This window comes from Hydra viridissima, unplaced genomic scaffold, assembly GCF_058129835.1.
Source record: "Hydra viridissima isolate aposymbiotic clone 2 unplaced genomic scaffold, HvirCarnegie_v1 scaffold_13, whole genome shotgun sequence".
Classification (NCBI taxonomy): domain Eukaryota; kingdom Metazoa; phylum Cnidaria; class Hydrozoa; order Anthoathecata; family Hydridae; genus Hydra; species Hydra viridissima.
This window is the reverse complement of record NW_028324312.1, coordinates 9,892,627-9,912,970: the sequence shown is the minus strand read 5'-3', so window position 1 is coordinate 9,912,970 and position 20,344 is coordinate 9,892,627. Positions and strand designations below refer to the sequence as shown.

The 20,344-nt window shown below is 30.2% G+C and overlaps 1 protein-coding gene, 1 long non-coding RNA gene and 1 pseudogene across 4 annotated transcripts; 1 reads left to right on the top strand and 2 right to left on the bottom strand.

Annotated features, from left to right (window-relative positions):
* Positions 1-295: 295 nt before the first annotated feature.
* Positions 296-19,107, bottom strand: LOC145199271 (uncharacterized). Of its 2 annotated transcripts, none has more exons than XM_090071006.1 (4): positions 18,347-19,107; positions 3,918-3,976; positions 3,590-3,844; positions 296-3,047 (listed from the first exon to the last, which is right to left on the bottom strand). In XM_090071006.1, the coding sequence occupies exons 2-4, from the start codon at positions 3,970-3,972 to the stop codon at positions 637-639; spliced, it is 2,721 nt and encodes a 906-aa protein (XP_089927132.1). In that variant the 5' UTR covers positions 3,973-3,976; positions 18,347-19,107; the 3' UTR covers positions 296-636. The 2 variants fall into 2 exon arrangements, with proteins under 2 accessions (XP_089927132.1, XP_089927131.1); XM_090071005.1 differs by having other exon boundaries at positions 3,918-3,973.
* LOC149880407 (uncharacterized) lies at positions 2,590-4,308 on the top strand. The gene is made up of 2 exons (XR_016446491.1): positions 2,590-2,797; positions 3,725-4,308. It is a non-coding gene; the product is annotated as an uncharacterized LOC149880407 (long non-coding RNA).
* Positions 11,961-16,495, bottom strand: LOC149880406 (uncharacterized; annotated as a pseudogene). The gene is made up of 2 exons (XR_016446488.1): positions 13,709-16,495; positions 11,961-12,150 (listed from the first exon to the last, which is right to left on the bottom strand). The product of XR_016446488.1 is annotated as an uncharacterized LOC149880406 (transcript).
* Positions 19,108-20,344: the final 1,237 nt, after the last annotated feature.

Genomic DNA, 20,344 nt, shown 5'->3' with positions numbered 1-20,344 from the left:
AAAACATTTTCTTTACACTTTCAAAAAATACAATCTATAGAAACTTCTATAGTCTTTCTGTAGTTAAATTTCTTTCAAAAGCCTATAGAAAACAGTATTGATCTTATTTTTAGAAACTTCTATAGACTTTCAATTGCATATTCTATAGACTTTTGATAGTTGAATTTCTATAGGCAATATGTTTTAAAAGCCTATAGAAAATAGGATTGATTTTTTAAAAAAAAATCTATACAAATTTTGTCCTGGGGCCGCCATTTGCGAAGACATTGCGAAGAGCCAAACATTAAACATAAAATATCATAACACGTTTTCTTACGTACACACATGAAATAAAACGTGTAAAATATTATCTACGAAAACAAACTAGAAATGCTGTCTTTCAAAAAAGTTTAATTAATCTGAAAAAGTTTACAAAATAAATTTTCCATTTCTCTTCATATCATTTCTTTCAAACAGTTTGCTATATTATGGTTTGAATCCAATTTTAATGGATGATTGATTCCTAAAATATCTGTTCGTATTTTTTCAATTTGAAAGCAATGTTCGAAGACCTCATTATATTTTCCCATTTTCATCAAACAGCTTGCGATATTACTTTTTGTAAACGATGTTGAAAAATGATTGATTCATAAAATATCAGTGTCTATTTTTTACAACTTGATAAAAAATCAATAAATATTTAACTTGATAATAAATCGATAAAAACCACTTCATCAAACAAATTTTTATAAAACCTTTTGTATTCAACGTTAATGGATGACTGATACCTAAAATATCAGTTTGTGATTTTTCAACTTGGTAATAAATCTCTAAGGCCTCACTACATCTTTCCATATTCATCAAACAGGTTGCAATAGAAAATTTTGTATCCAATAATGATGGGTGATCAATTCCTAAATTAACAAGGTCATTTGCTTCAACTTGATAATAAATCTCTAAGGCCTCCTCATATTTTTCCATTTGCATCAAACAGGTTCCAATACATAGTTGTGTATCCCATATTGATGGATGATTGTTTCCTAAAATTTTAGTGCCTATTTTATCAATTTGATAATAAATTTCTAAAGCTTCTTTATAGTTTCCCAATTTATGCAAACAGTTTGCTATACCATGTCTTGTATCCAATGTTGATGGATGATTGATTCCTAAAACATCACGTCGCACATTTTCAACTTGATAGTAAATTTCTAAAGCTTCACTATATTTTCCCATATTAAGTAAACAGCTTGCCATACTGTTTTTTGAAATCAATGTTGAACGATGACTGATTCCTAAAGTATCTTTTTGCATTTTTATAACTTGATGATAAATTTCTAAAGCTTCATCATATTTTCCCATATCTATCAAACAACGTGCTATATTACTTTTTGTAACCCATTTTGATGAATGATTGATTCTTAAAATATCAGCGTCTTTTTTTTCAACTTGATTATAAATTTCTAAAGCTTCTTTATATTGTCCCATATGATACAAGCAGCCTGCTACATCATTCTTTGTATCCAATGTTGATGGATGATTGATTCCTAAAATATCAGTTTGTAATTTTTCAACTTGGTAATAAATTTCTAAAGCTTCATTATATTTTCCCATGCTATCCAAACAGCTTGCTATACATTTTTTTGTAGTCAAAGTTGATGGGTGATTGATTCCTAAAATATTAGTTCGCATTTTTTCAACTTGATAATTCATTTCTAAAGCTTCATCAAATTTTCCCATATTGAACAAACATAGTGCTTTACTATGTTTAGTGCATAAAGTTATTTCATTTTCAGTCCCATATGAGTTTGTATTATAATTTTGAACATTGTTAAGTATGGTTATTGTATCTTGAAAAAAACCTTTATTTGATAAGAAACTTTGGATTTTTTCACTCAGTTGATTGAATGCTTCGCACATTATTGATTTGTTAGTACGAAACATGTGGATAAAATGGTTACAAAAATGCTTCCCATCGTCAACATGTTCCTTCACGTCTTCCAACTGTAATTTTAAAAAATTTGCGATGTTTTCTTTGAATTTTTTTTCGTTGCGTTTTTGATAACATTTACATGCCAACTGTGTCATTTCGTGCATCGCGTACCTGTCTTTATCACCATCGAAACGATCAAGCAACGAATAACTAGTTAATAATGATACTGAGCGATTTATTAAATAACCTTCGTTTATGTTCAGGTATTTTAAAAGGTTGTGAATGAATTGCTTTGCGATGTGTTGACCGTCGCAATATGATAAATGGTTTAAAAGTTCAACTGAACTTTCATGAGAGGTTTCTATTTTATTTAACACTAGGTTGATTGATGTTATTGCAGACTTTGTCTCAGCTTCATTTTGAATACTTTCCTCGAGTATTTCAACGGGATAGGATTGAAAAAGATCTAAATATTCCTGCAAAGTAATGCGGTTGTTTTTTATGTAGAGAATCGCTTGATTAATGGCGAGTGGATGATATTGAAGCGTTTCGGTTATTTCTATTACTCGTTTGTCATCGTTTTCGTCAATGTTTGTTTTCATAAAGGTAATCGCGTCTTGACGCGAGAAAGGATTAATTTGGATTTGATGAGCCTTGTCAGACCAAGTTTTCCATTGCGATGTTACCAAGGTGAATGCGTTTGGTTTATAAGACACGTATTTTTCAAAGTTCTTAACGCTTTCATAATCAACGTTGTCAAAAATGTACAACGTTTTTTCACCTTCGAAGTAATTATGTATTTTAACGGTAACTACATCAACGTTGAACGCATCGCCGTGAGAATCTTTTACACTTAACCCTAATATGTGGCAGAGATTAATCATGGAGGTTTGTATTTTGTCTAATGTTGCATCCAACCACACAACTGTATCAAAGCTCGTGTTGTACTTAGCGGCATATTTTCTAGCGAGCTGAGTTTTTCCAACTCCCGACATTCCAGTTAAAACAGTAAATTTTGATTTGCCCAAGTCGTTTTTTTCGTAAAGTTGTTTGTGAATTTGATTAAGTTCATCGTCACGTGAAAAGAACGTATTAGTTGGTGGTAGGACACCGAAAATTGAATTTCGGGATAATAATTCTAAAATAAAAATACATTTTGTTTTTAACTACGCAATAACTTCGTTGAAGAGGGTTTTGAAATTACGTATTGAATACTCTTCAAGTGAATTTTATCTGTTTTTCTCAGAGAGCACAAACATTAAGAATCGATGTTTTAATGATTTTTAGCAACGTTTACATCGAAGATTTGTATAAATAATTTTTTTTTTTCGGATTTATTGCTGAAATTATTTTTAGATGCATTTATAGTCTTTACAACGCATTATTTTGTCTCTAAAGGTACTTTCAGGAAATCGTATCTTACGTTTTTAGTTGAACATCAAAACTTTTACGGTTATTTTAATAACCGTAAAAGTTTTAAAAAAAAAAAAGTGTTTAAAAACACTTTTTTTATTATTATTATTAGAAAACGAACCTTACCATTAACATTTAACATTCCCAATTGGAGTGTTTGTAAAAAAAAAAATATGCAAAATCTTTCTTTCGAATTCGAATTCCTTTAAAAAAAAAAAAAAAAGTAAAAATGTACAAAAAAAACTTTTTTTAAATAATAAAACCTACTTCGCTCGCATTCGCCGATCAAATCATTGCGTTTGCAATAAATTAATCCGGCTTTAATGTCTCGCCATTTTTTTAACGGATTTTCCTTACGCCATTGGTTTAATACTTGAAAAGTTTGTTCCCGCGTTTTTTTAGATCCTTCTTCTACTTTAACGATTGTTGCGTCATCAACCGAAAGAAATCGAGCAAGTTTTTTCCAATCGTAAGTCAACCTATCTGCGAGCGTCTGAAAGACATCTTGCGGAAGTTTTTCAACTATTGAACAAGATTTGTTTGTGAAAACCAAATCAATGCTTCAGAATGGAAAAAAAAGAGAATTTGTAATTACCTTTGATATCATCGAATTCGTTCACCATAACAACTGGGTTATTTGAAGACGTCATCCTACTTACAAAAAACCGTTCAAAAAAATTCGTTATCATTTAAAAAGTTCGTAAAGATTCGAGTCATGGCCTACTATATTCACGGCCGATTATCTTACATTTTTGAGGGGGAAGTTAAGAGACCGATTTCTGTTCGAAAAAATGGCTGCACTAAGTATCTAATTTTTAAAAAGCAGCACAAACCTAAATTATTTACTTATATTTGTTCAATGTAAAAGTGGCAATTGCTGTTTATTTTTATATATTTATTCAAGATATATTGTTTATCAAAGATTTGAAGATATTTATGTAATATTTGTTGGAGGTTTGTAGTCATTGCTAAAATACCAAAGTTAACTGGCTCTATTGCAGTTTCTCTCCCCCCCCCCCCCCATTTTTGTTTTTTATGATTGATTATGATAGAGAAATTTATGCTGATTCATAAAAACATAGACCTGAAAATCAACGGAAAGTGCTCTAATTCGAAGTCAAAGTTTTAAAAAATCCCTCTAAAAACCCTAATATTCGCCATTTTGAGAATAATAAGTTAATGATCTTTTAGCCAATGATATATATTAACTAGATGTCTAACTTCACAAAAATTCCGTAAGAAAAAGTGAGGCAAGTTTTTAAAGCTTTTAATGCTGGTAGCCGTTTTATTTAAACTGACAACACTTCATCTTTGCTTTGCTTTAAATTATAATCGCGTCATTTCAGGCTGGCAAAAACTTTGCTTCACTGCGGAAACGTGTGTTTGATATCGAGTAAATATATATCGTTGCTTTTAGCTTACAAAAGCATTACGTTAATAGCATGGTTTTTACGTTAAAAAAGTCGTTAAAGTAAGTTTATCTAGGGCAATTTTCTGTGTCTATAAAAATAGCCGTTTTTTGATTTATTAGAGAATAAACTATATTGCAAGTAATGTACTTTTGTAATAAATTTTAAAAAAGAATTCAACGGTTTTGTTTCCTAAAAGAAGAATTTTTGAAATTTAGTTCATAATTGTTTTATCACATTTAAAATTTAAAAAGTATAATCCTCAAATTATTCATCAATTTGTCTACATTCTCACACTCTAAGTTCAACCTTTATTTGAAATCTTCCATTAAATTCATTTCGCTAAAACACTTTCGTTATAATACTTTAAAATAATAATGCTAACGCTGATGGAAACCAGCTCTGCTTACTGCGCAATACAGTGGTAATTAATTTTCCTTAAAATTTAGTGTTGTCGCGACTTTGAAATTATTCGACTATCGACTAAATCAATGTATTTTTCAAAGTCGACCAAAATCGACTAAAACATTTTTAAAATCGACTAAGTCGACTAAAAGTCGATTTAGTCGAAATATTTGAATAAAATTTTTCATTCAAATATTTCGAATAAAAATTGTCAAACAACATTAAAGTATATAACTGTAATAATTGAATATTATATACTTTAGATGCTATAAAACAAATATTAAATGCTTTTGAATATTATATACTTTTAGATGCTATAAAACAAATAGAACTTTAAGAGAGTAAACAAAAAAGCTAGGTGGTATGCAGTACTGTTATAATAACACAGTGGCGGATTGAGGTTTAGTGTCGCGGGGGGGCCAAGTCAGTAAATAGGGGGCGACCGGGGTTGGGTGTGGTATTTTAAGCCCCAGAAATTATTTTCCTGAAAATTGCACTTATGGCTAAAACACTTTATAAGTGGTTTTATTTGACTTTTATCATACATATTACATACTGTAAGACACTAAATAACCTAATTTTTTTTTGATTTTTTAATTTGAATTTATAATTTTTTATTTTTTGAATGTTTTAGGGGGCGCCGCTTGACCGTTCGAGGAGGGCGTGGTTGGATGGGTGGGGGGCAGCACGCTCCACCACGCCTTATAGTAAATCCGCCACTGTAATAACATATGCTCTTGTTTAATCAAGAGCATTTTTTTTGTTCAATTTTAATTAGGGACTTTCATAAGGGGTGGTTTCGGCGTATGAGATTTCGGTGAAATCTTCATAGGGGATAAATGAATCCCAAGGAGGTTTAATACACAGGAGACGGTGTTGCGTTAAAAAAGTTAGTCGTTAAAAAAGTTTATTAAATGTGAAATCTGCGCATGCGCAAAATCATTAAAACTTTTTTAACGCCTAACGGCATTAAAAAAGTTTGCCCGTTAAAAAAGTATTCAAAATGGTACCGTCAACCGAGGTAACTTTGGTTGCCGGGGTGACTTTGTTGACCGGGGTCAATTGTTGATTTTTTTTTAAATTCCTAAAATTTAACAAAGATAACATGTTTTAATTTTGTTAGAGATACCAACAATATATATCGACTATTATATCAACAATTTTGGTATATCAACAGTTTTTGTGAATATAGCACAGTTACTTCGTAGACTACATTGAGTTTATTTTGGCATCTTTTGACACTTCTGATAAATTTGAATTCTTAGCCGGTGAAAATGCCGAGGAAATATAAGCGAAAGCGTGGTTCAATAGCATATGCAACATCATACAGCCAAGAAACGTTGTCCAATGCTATAAAAGAATGTTTAACTGGAAGAATAAGCGTGAGAAAGGCTAGTCGACAGTTCGGAATATACGCTTCCCATTTGCTTCAACCGCTGGACGTTGCTGTTTTCCGTCCGCTAAAGATAGAAACGCGCATCAAAAAATCAATACCAAAAAATCAGTTCCTCGGTCTTCTTGCTCTACTGCAACGTCAATTGAAAATCGATAATTTGAGATCTGACTTCAAGGCTAGTGGAATATTTCCCTTCGATAAAGAAATGGTCATGAAGCGTTTGCCACAGGTTAACAAAGACATTGGAGGAGGTACCGGTAGTACTGTTAAGGAAGTATTCAATGAAGATATAGGTCTATTAGTGAAACATTGTGGACAGGATGGGAAAACAAATCGCACCAGAGGGAGAAAGATCACATCTGGCAAAGCGATAACACCGCAAAATCTGGTGAATAACACAACTCCTACCACATCAAAGAATAACAATAACACCAAGAATAACAGTAACACCAAGAATAACAAGAAAAGGGCAAGAGTTGAACAAGTGTCATCATCCTCAGATAACGATAATGACCTACTAGAAAATGACTTTTAATGACTTTTGCACAATAACAGGGAGCTAGTTGCAAAATTTTTTGTCCATTTAAATGTTCTTTTCATGTTTCTCTAAGTGTTTAAGGACTGATGATTTTTTAAAACTCCAAAAAGTGACCAATGTTACCCCATAGCAGGGGTATTATTCATCAAACATGATAAAAACCTGGGGTAACATTGGTCACTTTTCGGAGTTTAAAAATATTTGTAATAAAAAAATTAAAAAAATAAATATAGAGGCCTATAGCCAAGACCTATAATGTTATTACCACAAGAGAAAACTGTAAAAAATTAATAAGATTCAGAGATGTTTAAGAAAAACTGCCAAAACTGACCAAAGTTACCCTGGCTAACGATACTCTTTAATTTGCGCAACCCTCAAATCCACAACAGAATATGCTTTGAAATCTTGATTAAGGCACTGGGAGGCATTCTTTTTTTATTTTTGAGCAAAAGCTCTCAAAGAGAGTTTCAATTATTTTTTCCAGATTTTTTTTCCCTGTAATTTTCTAACTCTACAAAGTTATACAATTTTCATGACATTTTTTTTTTCATTTGACCTCCTCATAGTATCAAAGCTTTTAAACTCCTAAATAAATTATATTTCATGAAAAAATAGAACATAGATACTCACTTCTAAAAGAATTATACTATACTAATTATAGTAATATATACAAAATCAAATATTTTTAAATTCTCATATTATAGTTCAGAAATATTAACATTTCACCATGAGCTCCTGTTAAGCTATATCTCTTTGCAGTATATACATTTCCACCTATACTAAAAAGTCTTTCACTCTCCACAGAAGACGGTGGGCAGCTTAAATACTTTAAAGCAAGCTTTGCTAATAGTCGCATTTTGGTTTTCTGTGATTTCCACCACAACAAAAGATTGCTTTCTTTGTCAATAAGGTCTTCATTTGAGTAGTGTTGAACTTTGTTTAACAAAGTTTCATTTGAAATTAAAGTTTGTGGTTGACTGATTTGTTTAGAATTAAATCCTACATGTTCTTCAAAGCAATTGTCAAAACCCATTTCTACTATATCTTTCTATTCATTTAGTACTGTACCATTATTTTCATGTTCTGAGTCAATATTTTCAATGTCACAAGCTGCAGACCGATCATTTTCAGTAACTTTGATGTTTTTTGTATTTTCATGGGTTTTAATAAGCTGAATGGTTATGTTCTCAGTACTTTTTTTAGCAGCTGAAAAGGTGTTTTCATTTTTGAACATTTTTAATTTGAATCTGGGATCAAGAAATATTGACAAGATGATGTTATAGTTATCAGTATATTGTTTGAAACTATTCTCCATTGAATTAGTTGTCATCAATTAAAGCTTTATTAATAAAATGTTTCAAAAACTGTATCTGTGGTATAATATCTGAGACAATAGAATTTCTTTCACTCAAGCGAACTCTTGTTTTGTGGAAATCTTTTAGCAAAACACAAAACTGTCCAATAATCATCCATTTGTTTGCATTTAATAAAGGAAGCTTACCATTTTCAAGTGCATATTTGGTTAGAGGTTTCCTTTGATCATAAATTAGTTTTAACATATGACAGGTACTATTCCACCTTGTTGGAACATTTTGAATAAGTTTGTGCTTAGGAACATTGTTTGCTTCTTGAAGAGCTTTAAGTTTAGGGCAGGCTTGGGGAGAATGGCTAAAATGCCCAACAATTGAATGCCAGTTTGCAATGACATTCTTGACAACTGTTTGTTCAAAAATACACTCATTAATTACTAGTTGCAGTGTGTGTAAAAACAAGCCATACTATCATATGGGCTATCTTTAATAGCCTTAACAATATTTGTACCATTATCTCTAGCTATTAAATGAATTTTTGAAGGTGATATTTTAAATTCAGCCATAATATCTTTAATCAATTCAGCAATATTTGCTGCTGTATGCCTCTCAGGAAAAGGAGCTACTCTAAGTACAACAGTTTTCTGATTAAATATATTGTCTAAACAGTGACCTGTCAGGCTAATGAGGCTTTCATTTGAACTACTGGTCCATATATCAGTAGTAAAGCTTATGAATTCAGCAACTGAGTAAACATGGACAGCCATTTTTAACATAAAGTATGAAATAATTTCAGCAACTGAGTAAACGTGGACAGCCATTTTTAATATAAAGTATACACTAATTTTTATTATTTTACATACCCTAATGAAACAATGCAACTTTTTTAACGTCTAATTTCATTCCCTAACGAACACTCCTTTGACCATACTGCGCATGCGTAACGCATGTGCAGAACTATTTGTAAACTTTTTTAACGACTAACTTTTTTAACGCAACAACGGCACGGTATATATGTTATATAAAACGCGCTGAAGCCAGTTTTGAAAGTTAGCCGCCATCTTGGTTGACCCAAAACATTTTTATATTTTGCGCAGAACTATGGAGAAAACACAGATGAAACGAAATCAAAGCATTGCAACAAGTCAATAAATAATTCGCCAGTTACACTTTCGAGGTTATATTATGTTACAATGAATTGTTTGCTAACTGATTATCTGGTTCAGCTTATTCCAAAAAATATGGAATACTGAAACAGGCATTCAGATAGTCGTATGTCAACACAAAATTAGCAGACACCATGTTTTACACAGTATGAACGTTTCTTGTGGTAATAAAAACAAGCGTTTGTGAATTGATATACTGACTGCAAAATTGCATGGCACCTTACATTTGACAAGTATAATGAATAATTGCTGTTGTGTTCTACATTGATTCTGAACAACTTTTCACACAAAATGCAAATGTCATGATCATCTTTTGAGGAAAATATCAATAATGCACCTTTTGTTTTCAAGTTAATGCATATTGTTCTTGTTTGCTACTTGTATTTAGCGCTGAAATACATGTTTCACAGTGTAGCGAATTCCCCAGAATTTCCCCTAAATACAGCAAATCCTGCAATACAAGCCACAATACTATGTGAAGATGTAGACAAACAACTTGCATCAGGAACTAAAAAATAATCATGATCAGTAACAGAGTTTTTTAGTAGTTCAATAATCCTATTTCTGCTAGTAGAGTTATTCAAAACACTAACAGAAGGAACATCAATGTTTCCAATGTTTTGGTATTTACTAGAAGTAGTCAAAATAGGTACAATTTGCAATGGCAAACAGTTTCCACAAAGAATATCTTGAATATCATTATGCACCAGCAATTTTTTATATGTTCCAATAAACTGTTTTGCTGAAGGGTATTTATTACAACCCAATAAACCTCTTATTTTTCCAAGAAAAAATTACTGTACCTATGAAAAGTAATGCCACCAGCACAATCTCTTGAAGTACACCCATAGGCAGAACAAGATACCAGTGCTTAGTTTGCAAGTACTTTTCAGCATACCAGTACCTGGTATGCTGAAAAGTACTTGCAAACCAGGAAATAGCTTACAAATTTGAAATTTAACAAAAAACAGGATATAGCTTACAAATTTGAAATTTAACACAAAAAAGATTTTTTGTTAAATTCCAAATTTGTAAGCTATTTCCTTTTGAATAACTTAGGGTAGTAAAAGACATGCATTTAAAAACACTGTCAATTTTGGAAGGGGGATTTCAGAAAAATCACTTAATAGTTTTTTATTGAAATAAATATATTATATGTGAGTTTTTTTTTGCAATAAATATACTACATATGATTTTTTATTTATAACTTTGTCATTATTTTAGATCAGTAGTAAAAATTTGTCGTTTGTTTGATATTTTTATTGCTGTGTTTATAACCTCACCAATATCAAAATATGAATTTATCAACTTTCATTTTTATACTTTGCAGAAAACTTTGGAAAACTTTCTCTCTGTATCAACCATTTACATAACATTAAAATATAATGCCACCAGTACAATCTCTTGAAGTACACCCATAAGCAGAACAAGATGGCATGTCAATTTAAATCTGTTTATCAATATTTATCATTTTATTATTATTCAGTATAAATCATATAAAGCTAAATAAAAATCTTATATACATGTATATATATACTCGTTTCAACTCACAAACATACGGTTTTCTTTTCACAAGAATCATTCGTGTATCTGAAATACAGTCTCTGTTGGAAGCATGTTGAAATACAGCTATCTGAATGTCTTTTTCAGTATTCCGAATGTTATTGAAATGAACTGAAGAAGACTATCAGTTAGCAAATAATTCTTTACATGATAGTATAAGTTACCAAGCATAAACTGACTAATTATTCAATCTTTTGATTGCAATCATTGCAATATTTTGATTTGGTTTAACAAAGTTTTGAATAAAATCCTAAGTTCCGCGAAATTCTTTTGGGTCAACCAAGATGGCGGCCAAATTTCAAAACTGGCTTCAAAAAAGTCACGTTATGCCGTCTCCTATGTATTAAACCTCCTTGATGAATCCGTAATTATAACATTTAATATCTGTTTTTTGAAAATAAAATACAATGGATGATACTTTACTTAAAAAAAAAGATTGTATAAAATGGCTAACAGACCATGGCTTATCAACAAGTGGCACTTTAAATGAGTTACATATCAGAATCAATAAATTTAAACTGTATCCATCCCTAACTGAAAAACTAAAAAGAAAGGCAGAAAGAATTTTTGTATTTAAAACTTTCTTGGATCCTACAAATATCCCACCTTTAACTGCTCCTTGGACTAGTGACGATTCATTGTATCCTTATATAACTTCATCTATGTTTAAAAAGTATACTTCAAATAAAAGAGAAGGCAGTTTGGGACAGCAACAAAAAGGATATATTATTTTAACAAGCAGAAAAATTGTGACTGTTAAAGCTTTAGCAGATTTTAGTTTACCTGATACGTTGTTTGTTAGAGGACTTATAAAAAAATCCTATGGAGAACAAATTCGTCCTGCTGTAATTTTATTTAAAAACAACTTTCCATAAAAAGCTTATTGTGAATGTCCTGTTGGTGTCAGTGGGCTATGTTGTCATGTATTTGCATTGTTGTTATTTTTAAAGCACTTTTATGAAACAAAAGAAAAAATATTATCCCTTACTTGTACCGAACAACTTCAAAAATGGCATTGTCGGAGTAAAAAAGGCTCAATACCTATGGTTCCACTTTGTCAAATTAAACTTACTTCAGCACGTTTTGGTTCAAAAAATAATAATAAAATCGTACATGAGGAAAAAATTATTGTTGCAGACCCCGTAAATTCAAAATTTAAAAGGGATATTCTTAAAATGAAACTTAATATAAAGTCTAAAATAAAAGATACACAAATTCCTTTTGAATCACATTGTTACAAAGTTTTATCTAAATCAAGTGTAAAGTCTTCATCACTTTTTGACCACCTTAATTATCGCTTCACAAAAATGTTGCTTGATGGATCATGATTATGTTAAAGAAAATCAAACTTATAATGCCAACCTTATTTTTCCAGATACTAAAAAGTTAACCACAATAAAATATAATATTAATCGTGTAATGGAAAGAACAATTTATACTATTCCTAAAAATAATATAGTATGTACTTTTGGAAATTCTACTAATACAAAATCTACTGAAGAAAATGATACTCCTAAAATAGCTACAAATAATAAAAATATTTTAACAAGTACAAAAAACAATTTCCTATCTTCACAACATATTTGCAATTGTATTCAGCAACACATACAAGAAAAGGCAACAGAAATAAATGTTAACATTCAGAACATATACCCTAATGATCCTAGTGAATATGCAAATTATAAAAATGTTGAGCAAAACTCAGACGCATGGCTAAACATAAGAAAAAACAAAATAACTGGAAGTCGACTTCCTGCATTGTTAGGTGTATATGGTAAAAAAAAGTTTGAATCCTATTGGAAAATTGTAAAAGAAGGACTTAATGAAAGTGATTTACTTAATAACAGCTTTAGAAATTTCCGTCGCGGTCACCAGTTTGAAAAAGAAGCATTGTTATTTTTTTGAAACCAGTCTTTATCTAATGCTACACCATGTGGTTTCTTTACTTTAACAGAAGATGAAACATACGGTTCAAGTCCTGATGCTTTGGTAGCTCCAAACTTATTACTTGAAATAAAAATCAGAGGAGAAAATTCAAAAGAACCATTGTCAAACTTATTTAAATCACCTGCCTATTTTATTCAAACGCAACTTCAAATGGTATGTACACAATCAAACTACTGCTTTCTTATGTCCTATCATCCTGAATCAAAAACTGCTAAGTACTTCCTTATCCAGAAAAACATTATTTTGTGGGATGTAGTAAAATGTTTAATGGACAGTATCTTTTCAAACACACCAATATCAGATTGGCCACATAAAGGAAACAAGTTATTTGCAACTCTAGAAAAGGAAAACCTTAGTCGAATTCCAAGCTTCGAAAGTATCAAATCATTACGTACCCATGTTAATAAATTAATACGTAAACTTCCTATGGTAAATTTTAGTACCTTGTAATAAATAACAATATTGAAAAACTACCAAACTACTTTTAAAGAAACATTTTAAATTTATACATTTAAATACTATTTTTAAGGATTTGGTCCAATAGGATCCATTGTTAAATTAACAATATGACACAAAGTCTTCCATGTTGATGAAAGTAAGTCTAGTCTTTGCATAGGCCAAACTGTATTAAGAATTGACCAATCTCTAACACGCCCTATAAATCGTTCAACATGAATTCTGGTTGAAGCAATATTAAAATTTGTTGAAACATCCCCGTGTGAAAACTTATCCAAATTTTTTTGTGCTGGTCGGTTTAAATAAACACCTTTCATCGAACAATAATCTTGGACTGCGAAACCTCGATCAGCCATTAATTCATGTTCAGGGGTTAGCCAACTTAACACACCAGTTTTTTCTGTTATTGCACTATCTGATATTGAACCTGGATAAATATCACTGAACAAAAGACCACTTCCATGAGGTGAAATACCAATCAATGCTTTTCCTGTTTGCGTGTTTTTGTAATGTGAAAACATAAGAGTGTTTAAATCAAAATTAGATGCTTGTTGAAATTTAAATTAGGTGCAGTCTATAATCATATCAGTTAGACCATGTCCAGTCTTGACAAATATTTCTGGCATTCTTTTTAATAAATATCCATCATCAGGATGAAGATCAACTTCATCAAATAGTGTTTCTAAAAATACTATCCATACAATAAAAATTCTATTAACTGTGGTTTCAGAAACTGATAACATATGTGCCATAACTCCCAAGTGTAATGCATGACGACAAATAGTTAAAACTGAAAATAATTCAGTTCTTTTATCTAAAGCTCGATTACCAGTGCCTTTACAATCTTGATATTCAATAGCATGTAAATATGGACTAGTAACATCAAATAAAACATTAAACTTTTCAATGGATAAACCACAAAGGTATTTAAATGATGAAGGTTTATTATCTGTTATAATATTATGATATGATAATTTTGTTGATAACGAAAATATTTTTTTGTTACTTTCGACTTCTTTTAGTAATTTATTTTTAGATTTTTGGAGAAATTTTACTTTTATTTGTAAGGTTTTATTTTCATTTTCTAGTCGGTTGATTTTTACATTAGCTTCTTCAAGCTGTTCTTTTAATGATTTATTGTTTTTTAATGAACTAGATAACATAGAATTTAGCTGCAATTTTGAAGGACGACGCTTAAGTTTAGGAACATATTTTGAAATTATTCTTTTAGTAGGAGATTTCCAACATGAATGCACAATAATAGAAGGAGTATCTTGATGAATTAGGTTGTTAACAATATCTAATTTTTTTTTATACGAATTCAATTTTTGTTTATCAAAAGGCGTTGGTTCTTTAAGTCGTTTAAATCGAATAAAACATTTATTATATTTATTTTTATGAATAATATACTGAGATTGTGGGACAACAACATCGGGTAATGAGTTTAAGTGTTCCTTTTTTCCTGAACTCCAGTGTTCACAACAGATGTGTCCGTTCTTCCAATTCATGCCTTTAGTTTTTAAGATCTTTTGATATTGTATTTGAAGATTTTCATTTTTTGGTAGTGAATAATACTTTATTTTAGTTCCATCTTCTTTTTTTGTATTAACGTTATTGTAGCATAAAGATGAAGAACAAAACCACTTCATGGTGTTAATTCTTTTTTAATACTTTTTATTTTAATAACAATTATCTAATATTAGACTAGCAAGTCATTTGCAAAAATCAAAACAACAAAAAACGCTTTTAAAAATTACCTAAACAAAGTCGCCATTTTGTTCATTTATCCCCTACGGAAAAGTCATACACTGAAACCGCGCTCTGTGAAAGTCCGTAATTCATCTAATTCATTAGATGAATTAAAATCGAATAAACAAACGAAATAAAACGGAAATTATTATCACAAAGTAAAGAAAAAAAAAACACGAATGGGCATTTTATATCGTTTTTTACAACAATTAAAGGAAAAAATTAACAAAAAATTTAATAAAAAGCGGTTGCGTAGATAGGTGGGCAGATGGGGTGGCTGAGCTTTTTTTTGGGGTAGCAGATTTATATAATTTTTTCACATCCTTAACTGAGTAACATAACACATTACTTAAGATTTTCTTTTAAAAAGCATCAACTGGTTACTATAATGAGAAAAAGGAAACATTAATGAAGTGCTGGTACATACAGTAAGTTAAGAGTTAAGGGGGATACACCCCCAAAAAATTTCAAAAATTCAAAAAAAATTTTTTTAATGTTTTAGATAGATTAATATATGAGGATTTCAAAAATTGTAGTGGCTATGTCTAAAAATTACTCTAAGTATCAAAATTTTGCATTTTTCAAGTAGTAACAATGCCTTTTTTCAAAAAATATAAATTTGCGTCTTGTAGTACACCTCAATAAATGACTTCTTATGCAATGAAAACTTAGATAAAATTCTCAACTAAAAATCTTATTTGGGTTCTTGTTAGATTTAAAGAGCTTCTTGTTAGATTTATAAAACTATTAGTAAGAAAAATTAGTTTTCAAGTTTAGTTTCAGCTCAATTTTTATCGCAAGAGAAATAAATTTTTTAAAAGTTTTTTAACATGGTAAAAGTAGATAGAGTTAAAGCAAGAACAAAACGAGCAGTAAAAAGAAAAAGGATTTTTAATGGAAAGGTGTTACGTGGCAGTGAAATTTTAAATAATTTAAATCACCTTTTAAATGATAATATTGAATCTTTTGTTGATAAACAAAAAGACATCTTCAAAACGTCGACTTCTTCTTTTCGCGAGCTTCAACCTATTTTGAACTTAACACCACAAAAGAATGCTTATGTCCAAAACAAAGATGTGATAGGTTATAGAATAATTGACTGTTCTATTTTGTCAGATGCTGTATCGGTTTTAAGTTGCCCCACTTGCTTTCAAACAACTTTGGTGGTCGTGGAAGATTGACAGATGCAACAATTGATCGATTGCAAAATTTTTTTGGTATAGCAATTAGACAAAATACTGGTGATATAGTTACCATGAAATCATCAGCACTTGCAACTCTTTTTCATGTGGCATCGTCGAAAGATAACAACTGGCACTACCCACATTGTCCAACGGGTGCAAGTAGTTGGTGTAAATTCAACAGAGACAAAGTAAATAAAACCAATACCTACAAGCCAGGCCCTGGCCTTCCTTTAGAGGTTGTATACAAGATCAGACCTGTTTTTGAGGACCTCACTAAAGATGATGAGCTTAAAAAATGTCTTCATGGCAAAACACTAAATGCGAATGAGTCCTTTAATGGAAAAATTTGGAATCGTATACCAAAAACAAAATTTGTCATCCTTACAGTGCTAAAGTTTAGTGTCTACGACGCTGTAGCTAATTTTAATATTGGGATGAAATCGTCAATCCTAATTTATGAAAAACTTAACATGATTCCTGGCTATTATACAATAAACGGTTCAAACGCTATTAACAAAATCCACCTTAAACGGTCAATCTATCGAGGAAAGCCAAATAATAAATTGTGTCGTCAAAAATTAAGGGCTAAAAAATTGAAGAAAAGTGATAAAACCTTAGAAAATGAAGGCAAATTATATGAAAAAGGAGGTTTTTAATTTAAATTAGAGTCTTATAACTAATATTTAGTATGTTTGGAGATTTTTTATTTAATAATTTTACATTTTTAGCGTTTTCTCAGTTTGAGGTTTTTCAATATGCCGGCCAATGTTGCAAGAGTACCGCTTAAGCTTTTTGTCTCAAATTTTCAGCATATCTTCCTTTTAATAAGCCCTGTGTTTTAAATGGAACAGAATTTTGATATCTCAAGAAAAAAACCAGAATAGCTGTTTTACCTTTTAAAAAATTGCCCTTTTTTATAATACCATTTTTGTCGGACATGTACTCAGACCCAGATTTTTTTTTTCCAAATCTGTTCCATTTAAAACACTCAAGCACCTATTCTAAATGCAATACCAAAGTTTCACTTTGCCTTTCTTAATAGTTTTTGCTGAATCTTGGCCGGCGCAAATCATATTTTCTGCTTATTTTAGGGGTTTTTTGGGGTATATGCAACAATCGTTGACCAAAAAAAAAAAAAAAATGTAAATTTTTTGTTTTCATTATATTGTATGTTAGATTACTTAAAAAGTTTTCTTCTATTGTCTATATTTAAATTTGGGGGATAATCCCCCTCAAGTTAATGTCATACAGCAAATTAGGTTTAATGGTCAGATATTTTGGTTGAATTAAAAAAACAGCTATGAATGATATTATTACGCATGGCTCAATCTTTATAAATAGCTTATCTTTACAAGATAAACTACTTATAAAACATCTTTTTACTAATTGATCAGCATCTTAACAATATTAAAGATTGATAAAATTAAATCAAGTGAAAAAATTGAAATAAGGATTTTAGGATAATTACCCGACTAAATCATCTTTTAGTCGATTAGTAGGAGACCCATAGTCGTTTAAATCGACTATTCGATTTTTCAAAGTCGACTAATTTCGACTTTCGACTAGTCGACTTTTAGTCGATATAGTCGAAGTCGATAACAACACTATTTAAAATAATACTTCAGCAATTTTTTGTGTCAAAAATATTAAAAACAGGCCTCTTAATTTTCACCTCAAAAATATAAGATATACGGCCGTGAAAATAGTAGGCCATAATCCAGTAAACTAAAATTCTTTTAAGTGTCGTAAAGTATTTGCTCAGTAATTAAAGCAAAATGAGTTTTTAGAACAAAAAGTAAAGCGTTCAAAACTTACAAAGTCAAACAAAGCGAAAAAATAAAATATTTTGGAAAAAAAAAGCCTACAGTTTATTTTAATGCAAAAAAATCATTTTTGCTTACGAACTCCAGTTTGATAAAAGGAACAGCGTTTGTTTGTACAGCTTTTATTGAACCTACGTGAACTATGACATTAAAGAATTTGAATTTAAATCTTTAACCGGGATGCTAAAATAAAAAACAAAACAAAACAAAAAGCAGAATCATGCAAGATCAAAGTATAAAATAAAAAAATACAATAAATACAATATAAACTTATATAAATATTTGTTACACACACATAAACACACACACATTTTATTTTGCAGAATGAGAAATATTAGCCCAATATATATTATATACACTTGATGTCTAACTTGCGGGATTTTATTGGACGAAAAGTGAAGCCGCTTTTTTTGTTTACAAATTTCATCCGCCATTTGTAATAAGGGCAAGAGCTATATCCGACGTGCGAAATGAAAGTAAAAATGAATGTTGAGAGCATCTAAATTTTTCAATAAATTAAAAATTCTTCGAAAACTCGTTTAATAATAACTTAAATAAGTAAAAAATAATTGCTGCAAAGAACCGAGTGCTTTGATGTAGTAAACTTCTCACGTTTTAATGCGATTGACCACTTTTTGCAAAATTCTTAATTAAGAACTGAAAATCTGTGAAAAAATGTCCTTTCATTTCATGTATCTATTAGAACGCAGCTCATGAACTCACTATTTTAATGTTAACTTTTAAAATGTCATATAGGTAGATAAGCTTTTTGCCCAAAATAGAAATGGCTTCCACGGCTTCACTTTTCGGATCGAAGTTAGACATCTAATGTATATAAAGGTGAGTTTCCACTCATCCGTTTTATATACGGGAACGGGAAAGGAATGGGAAAAGTAATAACGTGAGCATGCGCAGTGATTAATCTTCAAATTAAATTACAAGCTGCGCATGCTCACGTGATTAATTTTCCCATTCCTTTTGAAATCTTTTGTTCTTATTACAATAGAAAGTCGGAAAAGAATTACGTCGTCGTCTGACGGCGCATCTGATGTATGTAAATACTAAACTCGCTAACTCAACTTTAATAATTTCAATAAATCGATGGCTCCGCGCAAAATCGGACTATCTGCAATCTCCGCGGAAAACAAATTTGGCATATCTGCAATCTCCGCCAAAAACAAAAGTGGCATATCTGCAATCTCCGAGTAAAACAAAATTGGACTATCTGCATTTTTGCCAGATACATTTTTGGACATCTGCGTTTTTCGGGTGCATAAATTTTTGGTGGTGTTTCTTTAAATATTTGAAGTTTTTTATAAAATTCTACAATTTTTTAAATAATAGCGATTATTTAAACATTTATTAAAAGCGATTATTTAAACACAAAACCTTGATCATAACTTGATTAAGTTTGTGAGTAACCAAGTAGTTTTAGTTAAGATAAATATGTTAAAAATAACTTATGTTATTGTTAATAATAATATAGCATATGTAACAAAACATTGTTATGTTACATACTAATTGCTAAATTCATCATACATACTTTGTCAATTTTATTTAGCCTTGTTCTTGTGACTAATAACTTTAGATCAAATTAAATTCTTGTTATTTTATGTTGCAATGTTGCTAAGTGGTCTTTATACGCAAGATCTGCATATAAATATATACAGGATGTCTGCCAAATCAGGGAAATGCCAGGGAATTCAAATATCTTCAAAAAAATCAGGGGATTATCAGAGAAATTAGGTTAAATTTTAGAAAAATCAGGTAAGATGAGTCTTTATCAAACTTATAACTTAAATAAGTTATATATAGTTCACGTAATCTAAAAGTTTATTTAGCAGATAGTTTTATGAACTTCTCTTGATATATTTAGCGTGGGTTGTATTATTATTTATATTTTTGCAGTTGAAGAGCATTTTTCTAAACGAGAAATAGGTAAATATCAGGGAAAAGCAAGGGAAATCCAACTTAAAATATTGTCAGACACCCTGTATATATATATATATATATATATATATATATATATATATATATATATATATATATATATATATACATATATATATATATATA

What these genes read in the sequence shown, in the direction of transcription:
- LOC145199271 (XM_090071006.1), bottom strand. Translation starts at nt 3,972, where the DNA reads ATGACGTCTTCAAATAACCCAGTTGTTATGGTGAACGAATTCGATGAT. An exon ending in CGAATTCGATGATATCAAAG is followed by an intron (nt 3,845 to 3,917) that starts GTAATTACAAAT and finishes CTTGTTCAATAG; the next exon opens with TTGAAAAACTTCCGCAAGAT. An exon ending in GATCGGCGAATGCGAGCGAA is followed by an intron (nt 3,048 to 3,589) that starts GTAGGTTTTATT and finishes TTTTTATTTTAG; the next exon opens with AATTATTATCCCGAAATTCA.